Genomic DNA, 22,314 nt, shown 5'->3' on the forward strand with positions numbered 1-22,314 from the left:
CCAAAACCAAGGTCACCTATTATTTTCTCCTGTTATCTTCTATGAGTTTTATAGTTTTGCATTTTACATTTAGATCTATGATCCATTTTGAATTAATTTTTGTGAAAGATGTGAGATCTAGATTTTTTTTTTCATGTTGATGTTGTGCCAGCATTGTTTGTTGAAAAGACTCTCCTTTCTCCATTGAACTGCTCTGCTACTTTGTCAAAGATCAGTTGGCTATATTTCTATGGATCTATTTCTGGGCTCTTTATTCTCTTCCATTGATCTATGTTTCTACTCTTTAGCCAATACCACACTGTCTTGATTAATACAGCTTTTAGACATTTTAAACTCAGGTAATGTCAGTCTTCCAACTCTGTTTCTCTTCTTCAATATTGTTAGCTATTTGGCCTTTATTCCTGCATATAAACTCTAGAATCATATTGTCAATATCCACAAAATAACTTACTGGGATTTTGCTTGGGATTGCACTGAATCTGGACCAAGCTGGGAAGACTGACATCTTGATAATATTGAGTTTTCCTATTCATGTACATAGGCTATCTCCCCATTTACATCTTTTACTTCTTTCATCAACGTTTTGTCATTTTTCTCATATAATCTTAAACACATATTTATACTTGTTCCTTTTTAATGTTAATAATGTAAATTATATTACATTTTTAATTTAAAATTTCAGGTGTTCATAGCTTGGATGTAAGACTTTTTCATATTAACTTTGTATCCTAATAGCTGTTATAATCAATTAAATCTAGGAGCATCTTTGTTGATTCTTTGATAATTTCTACATAGACAATCATGTCATCCGCAAACAGAAAGTTCTACTTCACCTTTCCCAATAAGTATACCTTTTATTTCCTTTCTTGTCTTATTGCACTAGATAGGACTTCCAATACAATTCGAAAAGAAGTGGTGAGAGTGAACACCCTTGCCCTGTTCCTGATCTTAGCAGAAACATCTAATTTCTCTCCATTGGGTATGATGTTAGTTACAGGCTTTTTGTAGATTTTTTTTTTATCAAGTTGAGGAAGTTCCTATTTTTAGTTTGCTGAGTTTTTATTATGAATAGATGTTAGATTTGTCAAATGCTTTTTTGTATCTATTGATATGATCATATGATTTTGGTTCTTTAGCCTATTAATGTGATAAACTTTTTTAAATGCAGAACTAGTTTTGTATACCTGAATTAAATCCCACTTGGTCATAATATGTAATACTTTTTATACATTGTTGGATTTGATAATATTTTGTTGAGGATTTTTTCATGCATGTGTATGTGTGTGTGTAGGTAGAGAGCGAGCGCATATGCACAAAATATTAAACAATTGGTGAATTGGTGAAACCAGGTAAAGGGTATACGGATGCTCATGAGCATTACTGAAACTTCTGTAGATTTGAATTTTTTCAAAATAAAATCTTAAACAAATACATAAAAAATATTTATCATAAATATAAGAAGGAATTGATATAACAATAGAATAGGAAGTTTTTCTCAGAAAAAAGACTGAGGCCTAAAATAAATGAGTATATGAATAACACAATAACAAAGTTTATTCAATGTATATATCACATAGAACTTCATCCAATAAAGGAAAATACACTCTTCTCAAAAATGCATAACATGCACAAGAAATTGACTATATTAAGCCACAAAGGAAATTTCAAATTCTCAAATGTAAAAAATGTATTAATACTTCTTTTCACAATGTAATAAAACTAAAATGTAACAATGCCCCAGAACCTATTCACTTAAAAAATAAAAAAAATTTTCTAAACATTTAAACATCAAAAGGAAAAGTCAAAAATGAAAGATACCCTTTAGAAACGAACAATGATAGACTTCTGTATTTAAACTTGTTAAATTCAGCTAAAAATAGATTTGAGAAAAGAAATTATACACTTGATCCATTTGTGAAAAAATGAACACTGAAAATATGCTGAATTAGGGCATTTAGCTTACAAAACTAGAAAAAAAGTAACAACTTAAAAAGTAAAAAGGAATTAAAGATAAAAGTATAAGATGATAAAAGATTTCACCCCAGGAACAAGCAGCATTATCTAGCACCCAGAGCTTGGTTTCTGAGTTCCTTGGAGAAATGGCTGATTCCAGTACTGGGACATGAAATATACAAGATGAACTTGGAACCTCTTATAATGCCAGGAAGTAAGGAAGTTCTACAAAAAACAAAAGAAGTCTACATTGATGCCTATGTCAAAGGAACACATGAGCCAAACTGAGAGCTCGCAGTGGCCAAAACTGCAACAGTCTGAGCAAGAAAATAAAGTATTGGATTATAGCCCAAAGTAGAAAATTGACTGATATAAATAAGTAAATAAATGGCCAAGAAGAGCAAATCTCTCATGCAGAATTCCAAATAACTTATGTAGCTACTCTTGCCCTTCAGGAGGTAGAGAAAAACTCCCCATTCCTTAAGTGTGGAATGTGTGCACAGTGTCTTCCTTTCAAAGAGTACAGTATGGGAAGGGAAAAAAAGGAGTAACTTCCACATAGACAGCATGATGGACACTACCTCAGCCAGATGATCAGGATCATCATCAACAGTAAAACATTGATATATGTAACCATATGTGATGAAAATAGCACTTTACCTCCATGGTTTTCCTCCTAAAAACCTGTAACTCTAGTCTTACCATGAGAAAAATACTAGATAAATTCCAATGGGAAGTGCATTCTACAAAATACCTTCAGTACTCCTCAAAACTGTCAGTCATCAAAAACAAGGAAAATCTAAGAAATAGTCACAGCCAAGAGGAGCCCAAAGAGACATGGCAACTAAATGTAATGTGGCATCCCAGACAAGTTTCTGGAATAGAATGATAATTAGATATAAACCTAAAAGCCACAAATGAACAGGACAAATGAACAGAGACTCATGGACATGGACTATAGACTAGTCGTTACCAGAGGGGAGGAGGGAGGTAAAGGGAGTAAAGGGGGTCAAATATGTGGTCACAGAAAGAAAGCTAACTATGGGAAGAAGTGAACACACAATGTAAATATAAATAAGCCTTACTGTTAAAATGTACAGATGAAACATACTGGATTTCATTAACCATGTCACCATAAAATAAAAAAAAAATAAGAAAGAACTAAAGAAATTTGAATAAAGTGTGGACTTTAGTTAATGATAATGTATCAGTGTTGGTTCATTAGTTGTAACAAGGTATCATGTTACTAATGTAAGATATCAAGGTATTAAGATGCTACCAATAAGAGAAACTGCATGTAGGGTACATGGGAACTCTTGTTTTCTCAAAACTGTTCTAAAACATACAGTCTATTTTTAAAAAGCAGATTTGCTCAATTTCTCTATTCAGAAAATATTTACTGTCTACTATGTACTAAATGTGATATATATTGTGGTAACAAAGGGGTCATTTTCCCTGACCTCATAGAACATTCTGGAAGAAGACATTAAACACACAAAAAATTGTATAGTTGTCCCTAAATATCCATGGGACATTGGTTCCAGGATGTCCCCTGCCCTTTATCCCCCTAGATACCAAAATCCACAGATGTTCAAGTCCCTTATATAAAATGGCATACAACAATGCATACAGTTGGCCCTCTGCATCTACAGATTTCCATCTATGGACTGAAAACACTGGTTTTGATCCCCAGTTGGGCAACAGAAGGCCAACTGTATAATTACTGCTAGGGGAGGGGAACTCATGTACAACTGGACTCAAGCAATTCAAACCTATTACTCAAGTGTCAACTGTATTTGCAATTTATGATGAGTGCTATTAAGAAAAAGTACAGGGTGTTTAAGAGAAACTAAAGGAGGGATATAGTGAGAGATGACTGAATGATTTTAAGTCTAGGAGTCTAATTATATTTGAAATATGCATCTGCTAGCTGGGTAGAGAATGAATTATTGGGTCAAAGCATGAAAACTGGGAGTCCAATTAGAAGATTAAAGATGACACTTGGACTTGGTAGTATAAGCAATGGTATGGAGGAGAAATGATTATGGTTGTTGATAGACAGCTATTAGGTATTTGGTATTGTCTTGTTTCTTATTGCTTTATAGAACTTTCTCATTAGTCTAATAGGTTTTTAGTTACTTGTCTTGGGTTTTCTAGATAAACTATATATTTTTTTAAATGTTTCTTTCCTTTCCCACAATTAATTTACACTTAATTTATTTCTCATTTTATTGCTTGTCTAGTATCTCTAGAACAATGCTGAATCTTGTCAACAAGAGCAACAAATAGATTATTACTTCTAACTTTAACATAAAGCGATAGGACTAGATAAAGGGTAGCTAACAAAAATCTAAGACAAGTAATATGCTTAAGTGAGTCAATAGAAGCTTTTACATTAATATCAGAAATTCATTTTGTTCAGGCTGATACCTAATTTAAATGTATATATATGAAAATGTTCCCATTCATAATAACAAAACTATAAAATATTCTAAAATAACCTTAATAGAAATGCAAAGAACTAAATGGAAGGAAAAAAACTGTAAAATATTGCTTTAAGACATTAAAGAAAAAAACTAAGTTAAATGAAAATACATATAATTTTCCTGGACTGAAGAGTACATATTTTAAAGTTCTAAATTCCTCTTTACCTACAATTCAAAACAATCATAATCAAAATCCCAAGTAATATTTAAAATTAAAGGCTAAGTCTAGATTTATATAGAAGAGTAAATATGTAAAGAAAAGTAACAATAATAGATTTGTCCTATCAAATATCAAAATACATTACAAATCTACAGTGATAAATATAATTTGTCACTGAGACGAGATAAGTAGATCTATGGAAGAGACTAGAAATCCCAGAATTAGATCAAATATGGAAATTCAGTACATGGAAAAGGTGGTATTTTAAAGCAATGAACAAAGGATATACCATTCAATAAATACTGAGAGTAATGGCTATTTTTTTTTGGAGAAAATAATTTAGTCATATCCCTAATTTGCACTATCACACAAAAATAAATTCTAAAGGCAGTAAAAATGAAAAGCTAAAAAAAAACCTATAAAAGTATGAAAAATAAGAAAATTTAATTTTACACTGTTGAAATGTGTTCTTTCCTAAAACACAAAATCTGAAAGCCATAAAGAAAATAGAATAAATTTGATTCCATACAAAATCTTATTTTCCACATGACAAAAACAGTCATAAACAAAATCAAAAGACAAAATATTATATATATGTATAAAACAATTTTTTCTACTATATAGTCACAGACCAATTAGAAAAACCACCACCAAGAACATGGACAAAAAATATGAACAGGCGGTTCACAGAGAAAAATATATATATCACTGGTCAATAAGTATATGAAGAGATGCTTAATAAGTCATAACTAAATAATTAAAATGATAGATAATATTTTTGGCTTAGATCAACGGTTGGCAAAGTATGCTCAGTGAACCAAATCCAGTCCAGTGCCTTTTTTATGCAGCTGGCAAACTAAGATTTTCTTTTTTAATCAAAGTAACATGGTTTAAAAAATCAAAATAAGATTAGTATTTTGTAATATGTGAAAATGACCTGAAATTCAAATTTCAGGGTCCATAAATAGAAATTTGTTGGAACATAGCCACTCTCACTTGTTTATGTACTGTCTATGGAGACTTGTTCTACAACGCTGAGTCTGAGAAGGTGGACAGAGACCATATGGTCTGTAAACCCTAAAATGTTTACTATCTGGCCATTTATAGAAAAAGTTCACAAATGCCTAGCTTAATTTGTCAAAGATAAAAAGTCTGATAATCACAGTGTTAGCAAAGGTAGGGAAACAAAATCTCTCAACTACTATTGCTGAGTGTAAATTGGTGCAACACTTTTGAGGACAATTAAAATTTTGAATGCTCATCTGCTTTGACTCAGCTTTTAGGAATATAACCTAAGATTCATTTGCACATGTGCGCCAGCATTTAGATAGTGATGTTCCTTGGTATAGCATTCTTTGTAATAGCAAAAAGCTTTAAACAAAGTACTTTTCTATCAGTAGGGGAATGGTGATCTAGACAGTAAAATTGTACAATTAAAAAGCTATTAAAATGATGAAGTAGGTCTCTATGTCCAGATAAAGGTGTTAAGTGTAGCACAGTGTAGCAAAGAACATTACTGTGTTTATCCTGTGCCTCATTTATGTTAATAACCAAAAAAGGATGCATTTATATGCTATATATATAGTCTCATAAAATTTTTGAGCCTATAAATAAGGTAAATAATGTTACCTCTAAAGTTGAGAGACTAAAGATCTGGAATGGGGAGGAGACTTAATTTTATTGTACACTCTTCTGTCTTGCATGCATTCTTTATTACAAAAACATTTTTTCCCAATTTTAAACAACCTTGTTAACTAGGTGAATATTTTTATAATTTTGGAGTGAGAATTTTATAAAGCAAGGTAATAGATCCGACTATGCAAAAATATAGACACTATAAAAAAGACATGCAATAGACTGGGAGAAAATGCAATATATAAAAAAGGATACCCATCATATATGAAAAGCGTCCACAAATCAACAAGAAACAACAAACATGAGGAAAATGAATTAAGTTCAAACTCTATAGGGTGGTATGCCAAAGCCATCTAGATTTGACCTTGGCCTTCAGTCTCATCTCCTGCTGTAGCCAACCTCACATTCTCTAAGCTAGGTACACCAAACGACTCGTAATTATCCAATTGTGCCAGATCCATGTTGTGCCTCTAAGGCACTGCACATATTACTGCTTCTGTACCTGCAACATCTGTCAGTCCTTGTCTATGACTTCCTTATTCTTCAAGGCTCACCTCAATCACCTCCTCTATGAAGCTCTCCTAGACTCCCTAGACAAAATTGACAACATCCTTTTTTGTGCCCCTAAGGCGATATATATATCTACCTCTATTATGTATTTCTATATTGCCTTTGTTTTGATGCCAGTCTTCTCCACTAGACTCCATGAGGGCAAGCTAAGGTTTGTTCTTTTCCTTCTAGGATCCAGCACAATCTTAGGACAGTTAGTACTCAGGTGAACTTAGCTGGAGGAGGAGGGGCTAGGGAAAGGAGGGACTAGGTAAGGGCACTCTCAGGGCTGCCTGGCAATAAAGACCCCTTTGCCCACAGTCACCTCAGTCTGTGTGCAGTCTTAGAACCGACCACTGGTGATCCCCTTTATTTTTATTCTTTTAATTATTATTTATGCCTATAGCACCTGGTCTTCCTAGGTGGTCTCCCATCCAAGTACTAACCAGGCCTGACCCTGCTTAGCTTCCAAGATCAGACATCAGGCTTGTTCAGGGTAGCATGGCTGTAGACCATGGCTGTAGCTCCACTGGGGCACAAACCCAGGACCTTCTGTGTGTAAAACAGAAGTGTTAATTGCGACACTATGGAACCACGTCCTGGTGATCTACTTTAGACCAAAATTAATTCCCACTTTCAGGGAACCTTGTCAGTCTGATGCTGGGAACCCTCCCCTAAAACTAAAGGCCCAAACTGATGGCATTTGGAAACACTCCAGACATGAAAAACCAAGGCCCATGTCAAGATTCAAAATCATATCTATGGAAGCCTAGAAGGATGGTAGCTTTCAATGGTCTATAGCCTTCTGATGCCTGTATTATCACAACATAAGTGCCCTTAATTGTCAACAGCTAAGTAGCTAAGTATATTAGCTTGTATGTGAGAGTGCACACAGGTCACACACATGCATGTGTGGCTGGGTTTAGAGGATGAAAAATATTGACAAGGTATATCAAATACATTTACCCATAATATTTTAAGTAGCTATTTATCATGACGACCACCCAAGGGCTAGCTTAGAACCCAACATGTGTCTTTGATAATAAGAGCATTACTTTCTGATAAGAGTATTACTACTCCTGTGCCTTGGGTCTTACAGTTCACATGATTCAAACATTTGGAAATCGGCAAGTCATAACTGATATTCACTTCTACCTGGCACTCACACAGTAGTGAGGTTTGGGGAAACAAGCATAATGAGGTAAGTTCTGTAAACATACATAATACACAGACAGCTCTTCATTGCTCAAGAGGACACCCAGGCCACCTGTAAGTGTTCTGACCTGTGCAGCACTAGATATAACTCATTTTTTTCTCCTACATTTCTATAAAAATCAGTTTAAAGAAAATTTCTGCTTGATTTTCTTTGTCTATTATCTTTTAGACTGTACAGGATGTTTAGAAGATCATGATAATCCAATTCACCAGGACATGAAATCATACCACATATCAATGAACTGTTTTTAAATGTTTTTAAACCACGAATTTCATAATTGTATGATAAAAAGGCAATCATTGAGTATGCCAGGAACTAAAACAATTTTTTTAGTGCTTGCAACTATGTGACATCAAGCATTAACCCTTTCACTACCTTTGAGCAGTTATTAACAGCATTATGTGAGAAAAAGACACAGGTGTCTCGTAGACCAAAAGCTCAATGAGTCTTTGCTGTGATGCGGCTGTCCAAAAATCTTGTTTTGATCCTGGCTGAATTAAGAGAAATGCATGGTATAGATAACTGTGTTCTGGTCACATCACCTTGTTTAGATCTCTAACCATTATGCTTTAAGAATGTCCCCTGGCACAAAACAGGGATGAGAAAACTAGGACTCTTTTCAAGAGGTTTAAGCAAATACATAAAATTAATAGGTGACTAAATTATACTCTAAATTCAATACCAGTTAGGGCAGAAGTAGCAGATATCGCTTCCTGTTAAAATGAGTCAATTCTCAATGCTAAAAAAAAAAAAAAAAAAAAAAAAAAGTGAAAATGTATCAGTATCCAGTTAATGTGTCCAAATTAGAGACCAACCTAGGTAATTTGAGTCCCAGACAGGTCTTTTATTTTCACATTTATAGATTAACTAGTTAATCAAAATTTTATTTTTTCCTTTGATTACAAAGTCCTAATCTTAGAATAGAAATACTCACTACAGATCATTTTTAAAATAAGTTCAATGCAATGTGTAATCAAATAACTGTCATTATTGGTCTTCAAATTATTCAAAATGAGTAATTCTTAAATAAAATATTAATAAAACGCTTTCACGCTACTATGTCTTCTTGCTATCCACATCTCATTTTATGTTCTAAACAGCTCTGGAAATGAAGACAACATAGAATGTATTATAGCAAACTTTATTTTCATTGATATTTCATTTAACATAATTTCAAAGTAGGTCTGTGCTCCAAGGTGAGCAAAAGAACAGACAGATGAACAAAAGAACAAAATCTCATGAGATTTTTTTTCACTGTTCCTTGAAGTAGGGTATGGGGTTTCAGAGCCCATAATGTTGACAGCTAACATTTAACCCCTTGAGACTTTATGGAAAGATACAGAAGGAGATATCAACATATAAAAATCAAACTATAAGAGGATATGATACTAAGTTCTTGCATTATATACTACCCACCTCTTTAAGGTTGTAATGATAAGGACTGATTTTTTCCTCTGCAAAGTTCAGTATTATTTTTTCCTTTTTTGTTTTGTTTTTAAGTAAAATGTCAGAATATGTGAAAATCCTGAACTTATTTCTCTTAATACACTAAAAATAGTGGAAGTTTCAAAATTCTTCATGAGTCCAGGCTGGGCTATGACTGTCACTGATGGGGCCTGCTGAATACACTAATTCCAAGTTTGGCGACCATCAGCAAACTGTTAAAAGGAAAACACACACATAAATAAAAATGTCAGGTAAAGGACAGAACAGGCACTTGACTATTAAGGCACTAGGACTCCACAGTTCCCTCACTGCATGGGGAGTAGCTACCATGGCAGAGCACACAGAGATGGAACTTCCAACCCTACAGGCACCAAAGAAAACCCATGCCAAGGGGCAATATTGTACTGAGGCCTTAAAACAGTACACCGCATGAGTTGGAGTTCCTAATCTAACTGCCAATAATTCAGAGATGAGAAAACTGAGGGCTGGGGAGACCAAGGCCTTCCCAGAGTCACAGAGCTAGCTAATGGATGGTAGATTAGCAGCCTTCCGGTTTATTGTTCTCGACCTTGGTCTACACTGACTATAAAACATTTTGCTTGACAGCATGATAACTATGATCGAAGTCTGCTAAGTAATCTTTTCCCAAAACAGGTTTTTTAAAATTCTCTTATCTTCAGAGTCTCTTTATTATGTATGCTTAGGGACTGTATTTTTTTTAAAAATAACCTTGGTTGGATTTTATAATCAAAGTTAATAAGAAAACAGGAATCAATTGAAATTCCCTTCTAGCATTATTTTCAATAATAAAGGGCATCCATACAACTAAAAAATATGGAACCCGCACTGAAAGTCACAGAAGAGCTGCAGTCATGGCTTTGCACTGAAGCTGCTGCTTCCACTGTAGGGAGGAGCCATGATGGACCAGAGAGCAAATATAAGAGCAACTATTTCCATAGTGAATGAATATATTTATGCTACTTTGGCATTAAATCAGCATCAGATATACTGAAACAAGTAAATTTATGGATGTACAAAATATTTGGGGCATTCAAGTAAACTCCATTCTCGTGAAGAACAGCAATAAAACAGAAAGTACCTGGCACCTGCAATTAAGCCAGCAGGCATAAATTTTCCAGAGTGGTAGAATCTCATTCCCATAATACCAGCCAAGGTTCCAGATGTAACTGAGAAAAATAAAGAATCAAAGATCATTAAATCTTATATTTGAGAGAATTAAAAGTGATCAAAATCCCACCCATCTTTCAAGGGCCATACCCCAACTCTTACCTCTCAATTTGGGGGAACTGTATTGGCCACCAGCATCGTTAAGGGACTAAGTACAAAAACTGGAATATAAGGACCCCGCAGACTGGGTCCAGTCGGTTTTTCTACCCTAATCTCCTAACACCCTTCAGACATAAATTTCTTCATTTCCTCCAAAACTGGTATAAGATTTTTTCCTGTTCCTTGCCAATTCTATTTACCCTGTATGCTGTTCCCACTCAACATCTGTTAAAATACCTATTGTACTAGATATTGAAAAGAGCTGTCATCGAAAAGGTCTCTGCCCTAACAGTGTTTCCGGTTTAATGGGAAAGACTTTAAAGAATCATAAATAAAAACTTTTTAAAAAGTATAATTTGTGCTACAGGTATAATTAATGCAATACAATAACATAAATATTATAACATAATAAATGGGAGACCTAGCCTATTCAGAGAGACCATGAAAGGATTTGCTGAGGAAGTATAGACTGAGCTAATATCTAAAGAGCAGTTAATGAGCTAAAGGGGAGGGAAAGCACATTCCAGCAGACAAAATAATATACGCGGAGCCCTGTGGCGAAAGGCCAGTAATCCAGAAATCAAGACTTGGCTAGCAAGGAAGAGGGGCCAGACCATATGGAGCCTTGAAGGCTGTGTTAGGAATTGTGTCTTCATCCTAAGAGCAATGAGAAGCCATTAAGACATTAGGGCAAATTGCATTCTGAAAATATAATTCATCTTGTATGATGGAGAACAAACTGCAGGGAAAATGGACATGTTAAGAAATTTCCTCAGGAATGCAGAGAAGAGAGAAGGATGGCTGGGATGAGGATAGTGACCATGGAGACAGAGAAGGAGACAATTTAGGATATGTGCTGAAAGTAGTGCTGATGGCACTTGCTGATGAGTTAGACATAAAGATGAAGGGAAAGAGTACAATCAAGACCTGAATAGAGAACGCCAAAGACCCAATGTGTGTGAAGACATGAAGTCAGCCTTGAAACATCTAAAAGATTTCAAGTAGACAATTGTATATGTAAGAGAAAAGCTTGGAGAGAGAAAAACTTGTGAGTCATTTGTGTATCAGTAGTAATTTAAAGTCTGGGCTTTGATGACATTATCAAATGAGAAAGTATAAAAAAGATAAAGAATCAGACCTTAAGAACTTTAATATTTAGTGGCCAAAAAAGATGACGGGCAAACAAAAGAGAATGACAAAATAAAAAAGAAAACCAGGATAGTGAATAATGGATTGGTGTGTACAGCTGAGAACAGCTAACCAGCCAAATTAAATGAGGACTAATATATATAAACTGGATTTTGAAAAAAAGAGGTCACTGGCCACCTCAGGGAGAGCTATGTATTTCCCAGGACAAGGGAAAGAAATGGAAAATGTCTGAAAGGTGAGGAAACAAAGATAGTATAATAAATTTTTTTAGAGAAATTTGGAAGGAGAACAAAAGCAACTTGAAAAGGAGGTGGGGTCATGAGGGGTTCTTTTATTTTTAAATGGGTGAAATGAGCGCATTTGAACATCGGTAAGAGGGATCCATCTGAAATGTAGAATACAAATAAGAGATGACATCGCTGACATTGTAAAGCTCTAAGGAGTTGAAGAAGAGACCCAAAGCTGGAGGGGAGGGGCTGACTGGCCTTGGAGGAGAAACGGAACAAAGGAAGGCTTGGAGGTAAATAGCATGGAGTCTCTAAGCGATGGCTGCTGTTTTTTCTTTAAGTAGACAGTGAGGGTCATTTGTTAGATTGAAGAAGCAGGATCACAAATAAAAAAAAGAGGTCTGAAAATCATTCCACAGTTTGAGTGAGGGAGCTAGTAGGCAGAGCTGAGAGCTGCATGCCCCAAATCGGCAATTGCTGATTCCCCTCCCAGCCTATACTGACTTGTATAAACCACTCTGTTAACAAGCTTATTCTCCCCACCACACTTATAATAGCCAGAACTGCACGTTTTCTCATATTGTAGGTTTGTGGAGGAAGTGAGGATCCCACACTCTTAGCAGTGTCTGACATAGAGGTGAGCTCAATAAAAACACTTCAAAAGCTACCCTGATAAGAAGTAATCTTTCCTTCTCTGTACTCCTCACTATCTATGCTACTCACAAAGCACTTCGGCAGCTCTGCAGAGTCACTTTTTATGTCCCCAATTAATGTATAGGCTCCTTGAAGGCAAGGCCTGTCTTTTGCATTTAGCTTACTGCTAAAGGGCTAATGATTTTAAAATGGGAAAAATTTAATATTGATGAAAACTTAACCGAGACATGTGACCTTTTAGTGATGCTCGAGCAGACAGTCTTCAGTAAGCAATCTCAATGGTTAAAAGGTATACACTTGCCTTATATGAGTTTAATACTAATTTCACTGGGTAAATCTAAATTCATGATGTATAAAAACCTTTCCATATTTTGTACATAAAAGATGAGCAGAAACCAGCACAACTGCTCACCCTCCATTTTAAAACTTCTCTAAGACTTGGCAGAAGGAGTGAAACTGTCTTAATGTGAAGAACCTGCCACATCCCACCTAACCAGCATCTTTGATAAAGCATTCTGGATACATATTTACACTGGGGAGAAGCTCACATACCTAGGAAAACCCAAATGTTCCTTGGATCCTGAGAAAGCTGATAGGCGCCCAGGCCTGCTAAACCACCGAAGAGGAGCCCAGCAGCCAGGGATGGGACACTACCTGGAGGAAAGCAAACACACGCCTGCATTGTAATGTCCGACACTTATTTCATTAACAGAATCCACCAGACTTCCCTGCCCTACAGAGAAAACTAGCAAAGAGAACTTTCAACACCATTCACAACCAAGTTCTCAAGCACAAAATGTTTTCAGGAGTTTGCTAAATAGCCCTGGTAAAATTACCAGAGAAGACAGGGTCAGACTATACCATCCCTCTTTCCTCTAGTAGGTACTTCCACCTGAGAAGACGGGCCCCTAAGCAGGCCTGATTAAGCAATCAAGGACTAGAACTGTCCATGGGCAGGACCTCAGGCAAATTCCAAAAGGAGAGGGAAAAACGGTTAGCCACTTAAAAATGATTTGGAGAATAAGAATTCTGGTGTGTGTGCGTGGTGCACGAACGCATCTGCATGCATGTGCTGGGTGGAGATATGGAAGGGGATAGAAATGAGCACGTTCTCTGACCACACCCCTGCCTAGTTTAACAAGGAGACTTCAAAAAAGAAGTATGTGAAGACTCCTGCTACTTAACGACCACAGAGATGGTGCTCTGGGGTCAAGGCTGATGTATGGCAGTTGATGATAATAATAATCTACTACCCTCCCTCCCCAGCATCTTTAGATAAACAGTCAAAAACAAGTAATTTGATAAGAAGCCTGGCTTAGCTCAGCCAGATGACTGAAAGGCAAGTGCAATAGGAGCTACTGTAGGCAGAGCTATGGGACTGACAATAAACCTTCATTAAGCTAACGGGACTAAAGCAAAATTCACTCAAGATTGCACTTTGGGGACTCTGGGGACTACCTCTCTTCATGAGGAACAACATGAAGATCTTAAGAGGTTAAATAACCACAAATCATACCTGCTTTTGCATAGCCAATGATCCCACCAGAAGCAACCAGTGCTGCATAGCCAAAGCCAATCCAATGTAAAGGCACTCTGAAAACAGGAGTAAGAAATCAGCGTCAACCATGTTTAAAAAACAAAAACAAATCCAATCATAAGATAGAACTAAAAGATTATCATTCCAGAACAATCCTATCCCTGTACAAATGAAAATAAAACCCAAAGGTTAGATGACTTGCCTAACTAGTCTGTGGCAGAGCTGGGACTCAAACCCTGGCCTACATGTCCATCCTCCAATACCCCATACCGCCCAGGCAGCCTACTCTCAGGGCCCTTTTCAGATGGGAAAAAAGAACTCTGGTTTCCAGAAGCTCTGGCTATTACACTCCCATTCACTGTACACTTACAGTGGGCCGGAGTCCTTCTGCATTGTTCCCTTTCGCTCTGTCCAGAGAGGAGACTACACCAGGCCTGCACCTGCAGAGGAGGGGCTGGATCAGACCTGGTTAACAGCACAGCTCTCCAGCAGTGAGAAAGAAGTGGGTCCAAGTACTAGCTCCACTCCTTAGCAAATAAGAAGTAATGGGCAAGCTACTCAACCTCTCTAAGCCTGTTTCCTTCACCATGATGAGAACAATGGCACATATTTCCTGGGGGCGTTGTAGGCATTAAGTGGGGTAACATGTAAAAGTGCTTAGCATATAGTAAATATTGAATAAATACCATTTTTGTAATAACCTCAATTCATATAACACAGGTCCACAAGAAAATGAGCAAAATTCACTGACTGATTCTTTATGGGTAATCAGTTAACCCGTTCAACAGTTAAACAAGTTATATATTACTAAATCGGAAAGCAGGTATCTCCTGTGCCCTTAATTCAACTATTTAAATTTTCCCTTTTTTGGGGGGGGGGGGAAGTGGTGGGGGAGGGAAAGTGCTGCTTTTCGCTCCTGTCCAAAGAATAAAATTATTTCAATACTTAACATTTGTAAGGCTTTTAAACGGTTATTTACTTTTGCATTCAACTCAGTTCTTTAGTTAGAGTGGGGGTGGGGCGGGAGGGAGGATAAAACACAGGAAAACTCAAGGCATGATTACGACACTACATCCTCGGCAAAACAACTCCTAATTTCTTGTATAAATGCATTTGCTATCCAGTGACGCTAAGATTGAAAGCAACACACATCCCATTTGTTTTGTTTAAACTAAGTGTCTATATAAAAAGAGGAGGCCTGGAATCATTAATTCAAAGTGGCATTGAGATACCGAGATTTTTAAGGCGATAAAGCAATAAAACCTCCAGCAAACCAAGCAGCACTACGGCTATACCGGCAAGCATACATACCTCAAGAGCTCAAGGTTTCCACAAGCTTCACAACCTATTTTGAGGAAAGCAAAAATGCGCGATTAGAAAAGCAACCACGAAGCCCCCGCCTGAAGCAAGGGGACGAAGAGCAGGAGGCAGCAAACCTCTTACATAATCCCCAAAAGTCAAAACTGGTATATATAACAATTTCCAAGTACCCGAACCGCTTTCCCGAAGGTCTGCAGCGGTGGACGAAGGCGTGCAGACCGTCCGGCAGAGTCCTGGCGCCGAAAATGTCGCCAGAAATGTCGCAACGAGAGCTCCTCGTCCCCGGGACCAGAAGGGTCGTGGGGCGGAGCGGGGCGTGGAGGCGGGGCTTGAGGCGTGGAGTCGCACGCCGCGCGCTCAGCGTCCGGAAGCGGGGCGGGGCATAAGAAAGGGCGGGATATGGGGCGGGGTTTGGGGTGGAGAATCGCAGTGCGAGCGCTGAATTCCCTGGCAGGGCGCGGACATGCCCCACCAAGGCTAGTTCCAGCTCCAAGGCTTCCTGGCCAGGTACCAGAAACCCAGAGTTTGAGTCGGGGCTTGCAAGAAGCCAAATATGAGTTGGGCCAGGCCAGTGGTGGAGGCCACCCAAGCAGGAGGAGGACGTCTGATGGAGTTTGAAGGACCCAGTTAATGGAAGGACACATTACTAGGTGTAAGCTAGATGCAGGCCATCTGGGAGGATTGTCACCCAACCTACCTCCTCTCCCCATCATGTTTCCCTGCAACGGGAAAGGACTGCTTTCTACCTGCAGGGAATATGGTGGCCATAGGTTAGACAATTGTCTCACTTAACCATTTGTCTTAGGATTGAGGCTACTCTAAAAGCATCTTAAAGGGAGAGAGGGTAAATTAAATATTTCCTACGTTCTCTGCATTGTCCCAGTCCCCACACATTATCTCCACCCCCACTGTAGATCTGCTTCTCTTCCCTGCCTTTCCTGCCCCATTCACTCCGTTGCTGTACACCAAAATTCGGGTGTCATCCTCTACAAGTATCAATATAGATAAATCTTATAAATACAATCTTGAGTAGAAAGGAAATTGCAACATATATATACTATAAAAATTTTTTACTTGCAGCAGTTAATTTTAGATATTACTGTTTACCATAGCTGATTCTAAACGACCAAAGTTGATGACTTAAGAACTCTGAGCATTCCTACTGGAATTGCCAGACCCTCAACTTAACAGAAGACTCTCCTGGAAAACCAAAGTCTTGTCTTAACTTTTGGGATGGACTTGACGATTCCTTCCTCTCTATACACGTGCAAACTGCAAACCTTAAGTTCTATCCCCAGTGATCCTCCTTCTGCTCTTTAGATTTAAAGAAATTGAACCACAGAAAATTAAATTTCCTACCATTCTAGTCTTTGGTAGAGCTGTATTTGAAATAGGGCCTGTCCCATACCCTTAAATCTACATTATTCTGCCTCTTATAGTGTCACTCCTCAATCAAAAACACATAGCTCTTTGTGTGGTCCATCATAAAATATCATAAAATAGGGTCTCTGAATTGCAACCAAAAGGACTTGGTACGACATTTCCCAAGACTTTTTCATTCTGTCCAATTTAGACGAATTGCATTTATACTCCCCTATGGACTGCCTTGTCACATTGCTTATTCCAAATCTCACCCAGTACAATTTTTTAAAAAATCATAAAAGCAGCTTGTTTCTGCTCTATTTCAATTAGTTCTACACAATGATTTGTGTTTAGTAATGTTTCTAGTTGGCATTAACATATTTCAGTTCAACTTTTTTTCCCTCACCCATCCCCACCTCTCCCTTTTGCTTGCTGTTTCGATGGGTCTGTTTGTTTACATGTTTTGTAGATTTCACATTTTAAGTCAAATCATACAGTATGTCTTTTCCTGACCTATTTTACTTAGCATAATATCCTTTAGGTCTATCCATGTTGTCCCAAATACCAAAATTTCATTCCTTTTATTACTGAGTATATGTGTGTGTGTGTGTGTGTGTGTATACCACATCATGTTTATGCATTCATCCATGGACACCTAGGTTGCTTCCATATTGTAAATAATGCTTTAATGAAATAGGGGTGCACATTTCTTACTGAATTAGTTTTTGTTTCCTTTAGATAACTTCCCAGAAGTGGTATTGCTGAGTCACATGGCAGCTCAATTTTTACATATTTGAGGAATCTCCATACCATTTTCCATAGTGGCTGTACCAATTTTCAGTCTCAACACTGCACAAAGGTTCCCTTTTCTCCACAACCTCCTCAGCACTTTTTTTTTTTAATGGTTATTCCAACATGAGGTGGTATCTCATTGTTTTGATTTGCATTTCTCTGATGTGATGTTATGCATCTTTTCATGTCTGTTGGCCATCTCTATGTCCTCTTTGAAGAAGTGTCTGTTCAGTTCCTCTGCCCAGTTTTTAATTGAATTGTGGGTTTTGTTTTTGTTTTTGGTATTATGTTTCTTACGTATTTTGGATATTAACTCCTTATTGGATTTATCATTTGTGAACATCTTCTTCCACTCGGTAGTTTTTTACATTTTGTTAGTTTCCTTCATTTTGTAAAACTATTTTAGTGTGATGTAAGCTTTAATTAGAAGCCCACTGAAATTACTAGAACCCTGAACCACAAATGTGCCAAAGGGTGGTGAGCAAGATTGTGTGAGGAAATGAGTTCTATTTCCAATTTCTAGGTTTTTGGGGTTATAGCTTTGTTTAAAGAGATATCATCCATTCAATAAACATTTCTCTAAGAAGTTAGTGAGATTATGAAAAAAAAAAAGCCATCTTTTTCTAACTATCCTGTAATGCCACATGCTTCTAGGAACTCATGCGTTGGAGTCATAGTAATATTAGCAAAAACATAGTGTGCTTATTATATGCCAGACGCTGTTCAAAGTGCTTTACATAGATGAACTCATTTAATCCTCATACCAACCCTATCAGCAAAGACTATTATCTCTTGCTTTTAAATGTAGAAGGAATTAAGGGAGAAAGAGGTTATCTAACTAGTATAAGGTCACAAAGTTAGTACATGGCAGAGATGACCTAACTCCTTGTCTTCTCAATATGGTGACCAGAAGAACTCCTGTTACAAATCCAATTGTTATTCCTCAGCTAAAAACCCTTCAATGGCTCCCTTATCTCCTGCAATGTCCTGAAAAGCCCTATACACCTCACAGCCCTTAGTCTTATTCCATTCTCCCTTTGCTCATGATGCTCCAGCCTCCTTGCTCCTACCTCTAGGAAAACTCACACGTGCTGCTTCATCTGCCAGGAACCCTCTCCCTAGATACTACTCCCTACCCCATCACCTTTAAGTCTTTATTCAAATATCAAGCCAGCCAGACCTTCCTGGATCATCTCATTTAAAACTGCAACACATCCACATTTCCGTCCATAGCTTATTTTTCTCCATGCCACTTACCTCCTAACATGCTATGTAACTTCCCAGTGCTATAGTCACCTCTCACTCTAGCATGCAATTTCTATGAGTTAGGATTTTAATGCAGCAGTTAGAACAATGCCTGGCACATAATGGGTGCTCAATAAGCATGCTAAATGGACGAGCAGATGTAGAGTGAGAAGTGAGAGGCTGGTCTGCAGAAAGAATGAAGAAAACATGCAGAGTCGGAGGCAAGAGGGAGATTGCCATGGCTGCACCCTGCCCCTTTCTGGGTTCTGGTTATCTACCTGCCCTGACTTCTGTCAGACACCTGTGTCCTTCTCATAAATTTACCCCCTCTTGATAGCCAGAGTTGCTTTTTGTTTCTTGCAGCTGAGTCTTTTTTAACTGATAACAAGATAACACTCTATTTCTTCTGCCAGAAATGCCTTTGTATCCCTTGTCCCAAAACTCAATGTTTTACAAAAGTCATCAGTAAATGTACCCCAACCATCCCAGGCCAATGCATGCAATAAATTACTTACCAGAGCTTTTGTCCTTTGGACAAGAATCATGTTTTTCCTTCCAGCTTCCAGAATCTGGGATAATTCCTGGCACACAGTGAACTCTCAATAGAGGGCTACTAAATCAACAAATGGAGGGGGAATATATATGTGGCATATGGGGCATTCTGAATATTGAGGAGTGAATTTGTGATGAGAATCTGTTCATACATAAGTATCAAAGTAGATAACTCAACAACCAAAATGACTGAGATTGTATGCAAAGTACACATTCCTAAGAGGAAAAAGGAAACAAAATCAAAATCCTGGGTATCTCAGACCTTCTGTTCCTTTCAATTCTTGTTTAACACATGCTCTCTTTACTACTTATCTTAATTCATTATGAATTCTGCCTACGTTTAACAAACTGTTTATTACTTAATTATCTATACTTTCATACTAAAAGATTTCCTGTTATTATACATTAATCTTTAATAGAATCAAATATTCTCAAAAGCAAATGCCCATTCCAGGTGTTCTTTTTTCAATGCCACATTAAAAAACAACAACAAAATACAAACCCTGCTGTCTTTGCCATAGCCCAAGTTAGATGGTGCAATCTTGAGCCTCTTAATTAGACCAACAAAAACTCTTTTTTCAGGAGTCAAACAGAATTCCTAGTAAAGGAGAAGCGAAAAACAAATACATTTAGTAATTGGGATTTGCACATTCTTCTCTCAACACCTTCTACCCAGGGAGGGTAGCCTGGTCTGCCCTCCATGCCACTACTGTAAAGGGAGGTGCAGGTTTTGTTTGACCAACCATGAGCTACACAGCTAAAAGCATAAAAGGGGAAGGAAATGGCAATGGGGCTATCATGGGAAAGAAGTGTCAAAAAGAAGCAAAACAGCTTATAAGTGAGTAGCATTAAAACATGTGATGGGGAAAAGAAACTTGCAAATGATATGAGAGTTTAATTTCCAGAATATATAAAGAACTCCTACATCTCAGCAACAAAAAGACAAACAACCCAGGTAAAATATGAGCAAAGGACTTAAACAGACATTTCTCCAAAGATGATACATATATAAGCAAATAAAGAGATGCTTAACATCATTAGTCATTAGGAAAATGCAAATCAAAAGCACGACATACTACTTTACACCAACTAGGTTGACTACAAGAAGAAGAAAACAAGTGCTGGAAAGGATGTGGAGAAATTGAAATCCTTGTGACTTACTGATAGGAATGTAAAATGGTGCAGCCACTGTGGAAAAGTTTGGCAGTTCCTTAGAGATAATTACCATGTGACCCAGCAATTCCACACCTAGATTTGTAGCCCCCAAATGTGAAAACTGACTCAGAGCCTTGTCTACCAATGTTCACTGCAGCATTATTCACAGTAGGCAAAAGGTGAAAACCCATGTGTCCATCAAGATGGATAAACAAAATATGCAATACATATACAATTCTATTTAGCCATAAAATAGGGATGAAATTCTGACACATGCTACCACATGGATGAATCTTGAAGACATTGAGCTAAGTGAAATGAACCAAACATAAAAGGATATGATTATAGTTCCATTTATATAAAATGTTCGGAATAGGAAAGCAGAAGTTACCAGCGGTTGGGGAGAGTGGGGAACAGGGGATTATTGTTTAATGGGTACAGAGTTTCTGTTTGGGTGGTAAATTTTGTATGTATCGATGACAGTTATACAACACTGATAATGCCACTGAATTGTACAATTAAAAATGATTTAAATGGCAAATTTCATGTTATATATAATTAACCACAATATAAAAAATTGTCAAGTTCATGAAAAACAAGGGAATATTGAGAAAATGTCAGACTGAAAGAGACTAAAGAAACATGACATCTAAATGCAATGAAGTATCCTGGATTGGATCCCAGAACGGGAACAGGAAAAGGATGTTAGTAACTGTTGAAATTTGAATACACTGTAGTTTATAGTATTGTAGCAACATTCATATTTTAGCTTTTACAAATGTACCATGGTTAAGATGTTAACACTAGACGGGGCCGGGTGAGGGGTCTATGGAGACTGTGTGAACTTTGCAACTTGTCTGTAAACCTAAAATTATTCCTCCTTCCCCCGCCCCTCACAAAAAAAACTGAAACTGTCAAAATTTTTAAAGGTTAGCCACTGGCAAGATAAGTGAAATTTCAAGGCTTAAGTTGACTATATAAATATAAATCAAGAAGCAAGTAAACACAGGCTATTTAACTAGAATATGAATGTATACTCTACAGGAACAGAAATTTAACAAGAAGGGTTCATGGATTAACAACCTAAAAAGAGATTATGCTGCACCAAGATTGCCATCTACTAGTTTCATTAACAACTTGTCAAACTGAATGACTCAAATTTATAGATGGTAGTAGGAAATGCAAATGGAACAGGCTAATATACTGGGATAGCTGGCAACAAGCAAGAAAAAATTTCACAGAATACACATCAAGTTCTGAGGTCAGAAAGGCCTCAGGATTATGGAGGTAGTTTGGTGATAGAATCAGGAGTAAAACACGTATCTCCCAACATGAGAGGTCCTGGTGGTGATAGGAATGTTCTGTATCTTGATTGTGTGATTTTCTATATCCCAGATATAATAATTTACTATAGCTTCCAAGATGGTACCATTGGGGCAAACTGGGTAAAGGTTACATGAAATTTCCATGTATTATTTCTTGTAACTGCATGTGAATCTATAATTATCTCAAAACAAAAAGTTGAATTAAAAAAAAAATTACTACTTATTTTCAAGAAGTCCTTGCTAACATGAAAAGGCAAGTAAATA

At 37.1% G+C, this 22,314-nt stretch overlaps 1 protein-coding gene and 1 pseudogene across 5 annotated transcripts; both read right to left on the bottom strand.

The window, feature by feature from the left end:
• Positions 1-7,180: 7,180 nt before the first annotated feature.
• LOC118605069 lies at positions 7,181-7,296 on the bottom strand (annotated as a pseudogene).
• A 1,828-nt stretch (positions 7,297-9,124) lies between these two features.
• Positions 9,125-20,549, bottom strand: LOC107497205 (transmembrane protein 14C). Of its 5 annotated transcripts, none has more exons than XM_036237168.1 (7): positions 19,534-20,549; positions 15,783-16,365; positions 15,611-15,644; positions 14,279-14,355; positions 13,315-13,416; positions 10,545-10,632; positions 9,125-9,657 (listed from the first exon to the last, which is right to left on the bottom strand). In XM_036237168.1, exons 1-7 carry the CDS (start codon positions 19,561-19,563, stop codon positions 9,603-9,605), a joined length of 969 nt encoding a protein of 322 aa, XP_036093061.1. In that variant the 5' UTR covers positions 19,564-20,549; the 3' UTR covers positions 9,125-9,602. The 5 variants fall into 5 exon arrangements, with proteins under 5 accessions (XP_036093061.1, XP_015974285.1, XP_015974283.1 ...); XM_016118799.2 differs by lacking the exon at positions 19,534-20,549 and adding an exon at positions 14,670-14,739 and having other exon boundaries at positions 15,796-15,904; XM_016118797.2 differs by lacking the exon at positions 19,534-20,549 and adding an exon at positions 14,670-14,739 and having other exon boundaries at positions 15,790-15,892.
• Positions 20,550-22,314: the final 1,765 nt, after the last annotated feature.

Source organism: Rousettus aegyptiacus, unplaced genomic scaffold, assembly GCF_014176215.1.
Source record: "Rousettus aegyptiacus isolate mRouAeg1 unplaced genomic scaffold, mRouAeg1.p scaffold_m13_p_1, whole genome shotgun sequence".
Taxonomy (NCBI): Eukaryota; Metazoa; Chordata; class Mammalia; order Chiroptera; family Pteropodidae; genus Rousettus; species Rousettus aegyptiacus.

Coding starts and splice junctions, on each gene's coding strand:
- LOC107497205 (XM_036237168.1), bottom strand. CDS start 19,563: ATGATTCTTGTCCAAAGGACAAAAGCTCTG. Junction 16,366..19,533: donor TCCAAAGGACAAAAGCTCTG/GTAAGTAATTTA, acceptor TATTCCCTGCAG/GTAGAAAGCAGTCCTTTCCC. Junction 15,645..15,782: donor GAAAGCGGTTCGGGTACTTG/GAAATTGTTATA, acceptor TCCTCAAAATAG/GTTGTGAAGCTTGTGGAAAC.